This window comes from Nematostella vectensis, chromosome 7 (genome assembly GCF_932526225.1).
Source record: "Nematostella vectensis chromosome 7, jaNemVect1.1, whole genome shotgun sequence".
Classification (NCBI taxonomy): Eukaryota; Metazoa; Cnidaria; class Anthozoa; order Actiniaria; family Edwardsiidae; genus Nematostella; species Nematostella vectensis.
In genome coordinates this window covers 10421479-10426172 of record NC_064040.1, presented here as the reverse complement: position 1 = coordinate 10426172, position 4694 = coordinate 10421479, and the positions used below count along the sequence as shown (strand labels likewise).

The 4694-nt window shown below is 39.1% G+C and overlaps 1 protein-coding gene across 2 annotated transcripts; it reads right to left on the bottom strand.

Annotated features, from left to right (window-relative positions):
- Positions 1 to 350: 350 nt before the first annotated feature.
- LOC125568435 lies at positions 351 to 2267 on the bottom strand. 2 transcript variants are annotated; one of them, XR_007312365.1, is made up of 2 exons: positions 1394 to 1612; positions 351 to 926 (listed from the first exon to the last, which is right to left on the bottom strand). XR_007312365.1 is itself a non-coding variant. In XM_048730773.1 (2 exons), exons 1-2 carry the CDS (start codon positions 1850 to 1852, stop codon positions 744 to 746), a joined length of 411 nt encoding a protein of 136 aa, XP_048586730.1. In that variant the 5' UTR covers positions 1853 to 2267; the 3' UTR covers positions 351 to 743. The 2 variants fall into 2 exon arrangements, 1 of the variants encoding a protein (XP_048586730.1); XM_048730773.1 differs by lacking the exon at positions 1394 to 1612 and adding an exon at positions 1625 to 2267.
- Between the last annotated feature and the right edge of the window lie 2427 nt (positions 2268 to 4694).

Genomic DNA, 4694 nt, shown 5'->3' with positions numbered 1-4694 from the left:
CTCTGAAATAAGTGCTCTTGCACTCATATTTATTAGGGGGCTTAGGTTCGAAGTAAGAAAGCTTTCAACCTTTGCATTTTTGTTAAAATCGTATGTTCGGAGCATGGAGAAATCCCTTTCGGATATCTGCTAATAACTTTTTATACTTCACTTATTACAATTTTGCGCTTTGTCTCTTGCCAAAGCAAACATTCCGCTGGCTAAACGTGTGAAAATACGGTCTCACATTTCCAAAAGCCTGTTAGTGTGGTAGAATTTAGCTTTCCAAAGAAAGCCACTTTTTCTTTCAAAGAATTTTGACAAAGATTTTCATGTTAAGATTGACAACTAAAACGATTCACGCATTTAAATAAAGTTACCAATTTTGCTTTATTCGATCCTCAATACAACTATTATCGCATACAAGCCACAGCAATAAAGTTTACTGGAATTCACAGTAGTAGCAGTCCTCTAATTATTATTTTATCGACACAGACAGAACGCACAATATTTTCTTAAAACAAGCCGCAAGCAAGGTTTGTTCCATAAGCTCATTGATGAATTCGAGAGTGTCCAGCTTATAATCGGGGTCTCCGTCTTCGATACATAGTAGGCCATGAGGACTCACGGAAAATTTCTGCGAAGAAATTGTAATTCTTCTGGCTCCAGACGGGCTGCATTTATATTCACTATTTCTTTCAGCTTTTTGCATCCGCATAAGCATTCCACTGCTCTTACTGACAATTGCGGGTTATTGCTGATATTTATATTTTACAATTTTCTAAAAAAAATATCTTCGCTTCACCAAACGCCGTATCTTCTACTTCAATGCATCGTTCTATGTCCTTTAGTTCTATGTCCCTTAGTTTAGTTGATGCTTTCATGAGTCGTACAGCATCAACTGATGACGGCAAAATTTGCCCTAGTGCAGAGGTTTCCTCAATGTCCTGTAAAAAAAGTACACACAAACTTAAGATTCCTTCTCAACTTCATTTCTTGAATATCAGAACTTATAAAAAATACAAGGCAACTACAGTCAACTTCCTCAGAAGCAGACACGTCAGGAACTAAAAACAGTGTTACAAGGGCTGTCAGCTAATGAAAATTAAGAAAGACATTGTTGCTTACAATTCTTTCACTTAGACGGGAGTTTGCTGTACATCAATTTCAGGGTGTCAAACCCCAGGATGTTTCGCTACATTCAAGGAATACATTCGGGCTTGTTGGTATTTACATTTCACCCAGCTTATAAATCAGGCTCACATAACTTATATTTACATATTCACATCGTAAACTCAAATGACAACTTCCCGTAATAAAACTCTTTTAGTAAAATAGAACGAGTAAAATATTTCGTTCCCTTCTGAACCAATTATTTGTCTCTCAAGTACTTATTGACCTATGAAAATTTTACCTGGAATGGTTCTAACGCGGCTTCAGCGGCGGCGCTGGTCTCAGAGGTTTCCGGTTGGAAAAAAACGATGGAACTTGAGGCAGTTTCATCTCTACAGCTCTGCAATTTTGATTTTCGAAATAAATAACAAATTGAAAAGGAGGATCAAGACTGGTCAAGACAGTACAGAAACAGCAGAATCTATACGGCAAGCGACAGAACATTGACTTTGAGAAAGATCATTTTCCTTACCTCGTGTGAAGTTTTCATGCGTTTGTTTCCAAGCTCCATATCGACTCGCTGTCGACAGTACATACAAATGCTTCTAGACAAGCCCTTTTTGCCTTTGTCATCTAGCTCCAAGAAAACTTTCTCTACTCTGTTCGCCTTTCTCAGGGACCTCTGTTCCACATCTGAAGGCTTACTGCCACACCAAGCCTCGTGGTTTGGGCAGCAACATGCCTGCCTTTTGAACACCATGACAAGCTTTTCTAACTTCTCGGACAAAGTTTGCAAGCAAACAGAACTCAGAAGCGTTTCTTTAAAGTATATACAATAGATTTTCAAACTATTTTCAAGAGATAATGAATAGCGAGAGACTTGTCTTAATATATCGAGGAGGAAGCATGTAGAATTCAAAATGGCGACGTGAGCGCTAGGTCGGAAATCTAACTTCCGAACATACGATTCGGACAAAACTCGGGGATAAGTTGTAACAATGCAACCTTTGTTTTATTCTTAATTTAAATGTTTGTCAATCAATGGATAAGATACCGAAAACACCCGAAGATGTATTTTAGCCAATCAGAGGGCAGGATTTTACTGAAGTTTTATAGCTACTTCTGCGCATGCGTTGCCGCAGGGTACCGTAGTTCTTACACGAACCATTACTTAAAGTCCACAATCGAATAACCTAATGCTCGAGCTTTTGAGCGCCTAAAAAATGTCAATTTTTTAGGCTAAAATATCTCCAATGGTCCTATCAACACATAATAGCCACTCATACCAGATGAATGAAGGGTGATTGGACTTTCAAAATCTGCAAAAAAATTTCTGGGCACTTCTATTGTCGCCCTGTGACGTCATCGCGAATATGAAGTACTCGGCACAGGGGACCTGAGTCATTCTTTTTTGTAATTTGCTCCTTATGGTCGGAAACAACTGTTAAATGTTTCTTTTTCCTTAACCACCAAATGCATGTACTACATAAATAAAATAATATGATTTACAACATGATCTGGAAATATTTGAGAAGTGCTTGTGATAAAATGATGCGTAAAATGACGAATTTGGGACACAGGGATCCCGAGATGATTTTTTCAGCATACGCGTTGCGAGAAGTTTCAAGCATCGGGAAATGATTGAAATAATCAATCAGATTATTTCTCCTGTTTCAGTCCTAATTCTACTAATTTTCACAGAACGATTATTTACACAGGGTACCCTCGTTTTGATTTGCTTAACGGAGGGAAAAAGAATTGTCACTTTTTACATACACCGCCCACAAAACTTGTGTTTTTGTATTTTTAGATGGCAATAAACACATTGCTTTTGTTTCAGTGGTAATTTGAGTAATGTTTACTTAACAATTATGATTCAGCTGCGGGGAGTCAATCTGTTGTTTCCAAAGCGTCTTCACACTTGGTGTTGATTCGTGCGATGTAAATGGCAACCGATTTAACTTGCTCTTTTGTGGCGTTTTGCCAAACTTCTTGCGGTCGTTCCTCTAAAGACCTAGGGTGTAAAAGAGTTCTTGCCATTGCTATCATGTAAGAGGGATGTCGGTGCGATATAAGAACCGAGTCGGCGCTGATTTTATCAAGAACTGGGAACTTTGAGGCTAGTGAAACACAGAAAACCATTTGCCCAAAACACCGCGACGCCCTTGGGATTCAGTGGAAACCGGGGGTGAAATGCCAGCATCCTTTACACGGAGGTCGCATGCATGGAAAATGCGACAGAGCATCAAGGTATCAAGGGAAGTGTGGCAGTTCTGGAATGTTCTTGTTCCTGTCGGCTCAGGTAAGCATTGCGATGGTCAATAATCCAAAGTCATCTTTGGATTTCGGTGTCATTTCTAAAACAGGTTATGTTTTTTTTTCAAAAGCTATATGCAAGAAGTGCCGTGTTGCACATAGCTCGGAAGTCAATACACAGATCGCCCAAAGACAAAGTGGGGTAAGTACGGGAAAGAAACGATGTTCTCTATTTGATAGGGGGGGGGGGGGGGGGTCTGTCGCCTTGTCTCTAGAGACTAAAAGTGCTTCACCCAAACTCCAAGCAATATGTACATATTTTGGCGAAAAAAAAATTATTACCCAGCTGTCCCTAAATAGCGCGCGGGTTGTTATCTCGCTCAATCAATCCGTAATACAAGCACAAGTGTCTTCCGATAAAAAGAGGTCTCATTTTACGGCACCAGGATATCTCAGCGAACATAACACTTGTATTTACACAAGCCGCGCGCGCTGAAAAAACAAATATGAACAAACAAAGACCAAACCATGATAAACATCGCGTCATAGTTTTTTTTCGACTTTCTTTGCGAAAATCTTTGAAAAAATATGTTGCGATCTTTTGCCTTCCGATGGTCCAACGACAATTTAGCGCACTTTATAAAAAGTAATTGCACATCAGTTATAATGGTAAGAAACGCTCTCATGTTTTCGCAATCAATCAGGCATTCAACTTTTGTTGTGTCACACAACCACACATTGCAAGGGCAGTAGGAACAGGGTTTGTTTGGTTAAAAATTTTGATTATAAACCACGAAATCCCCTCTAGTTTGGCTAAAATGAGCTTTGTTTGCGACGCGCTCTCCGTGTTTGATTACAAAATCCGGTCAAGTTACATATGTACGTAATCTGAGCTACTACCCCGTGGCGCGCGAACTGAATTATTTATTATAATTCTTTGTTTATTATCAGTTTACTTCCGGTCGATTACTTAACAATCTCCGATGATTTTTAACGGAAGCTTGAGTAATGTTTTCTTTGTTCGTTTGTTTTCAGTCTGAACTAGTAATTGAACCGCCACTAGTGCCACAGGCCAGCCCATTTGCCTCCTCTACTAGAGAGATATCTTCTGTAAGTAACTGCGCCAATACGATGAAAATAATGACAAAATGCTTTTGGTATAATTGCGGTTTTTTTAGTTTTGTTTTGTTTTTCAGTCTGAACTAGCAATTGAACTGCAAGAGGCCAGCACATTTGCTTCCTCTACTAGAGAGATATCTTCTGTGAGTAACTGCGCCAAAACAATGAAAATAATGACAAAATTCGTTTGTTATAATTGCGTTTTGTTGTTGTTGTTCTTCAGTCTG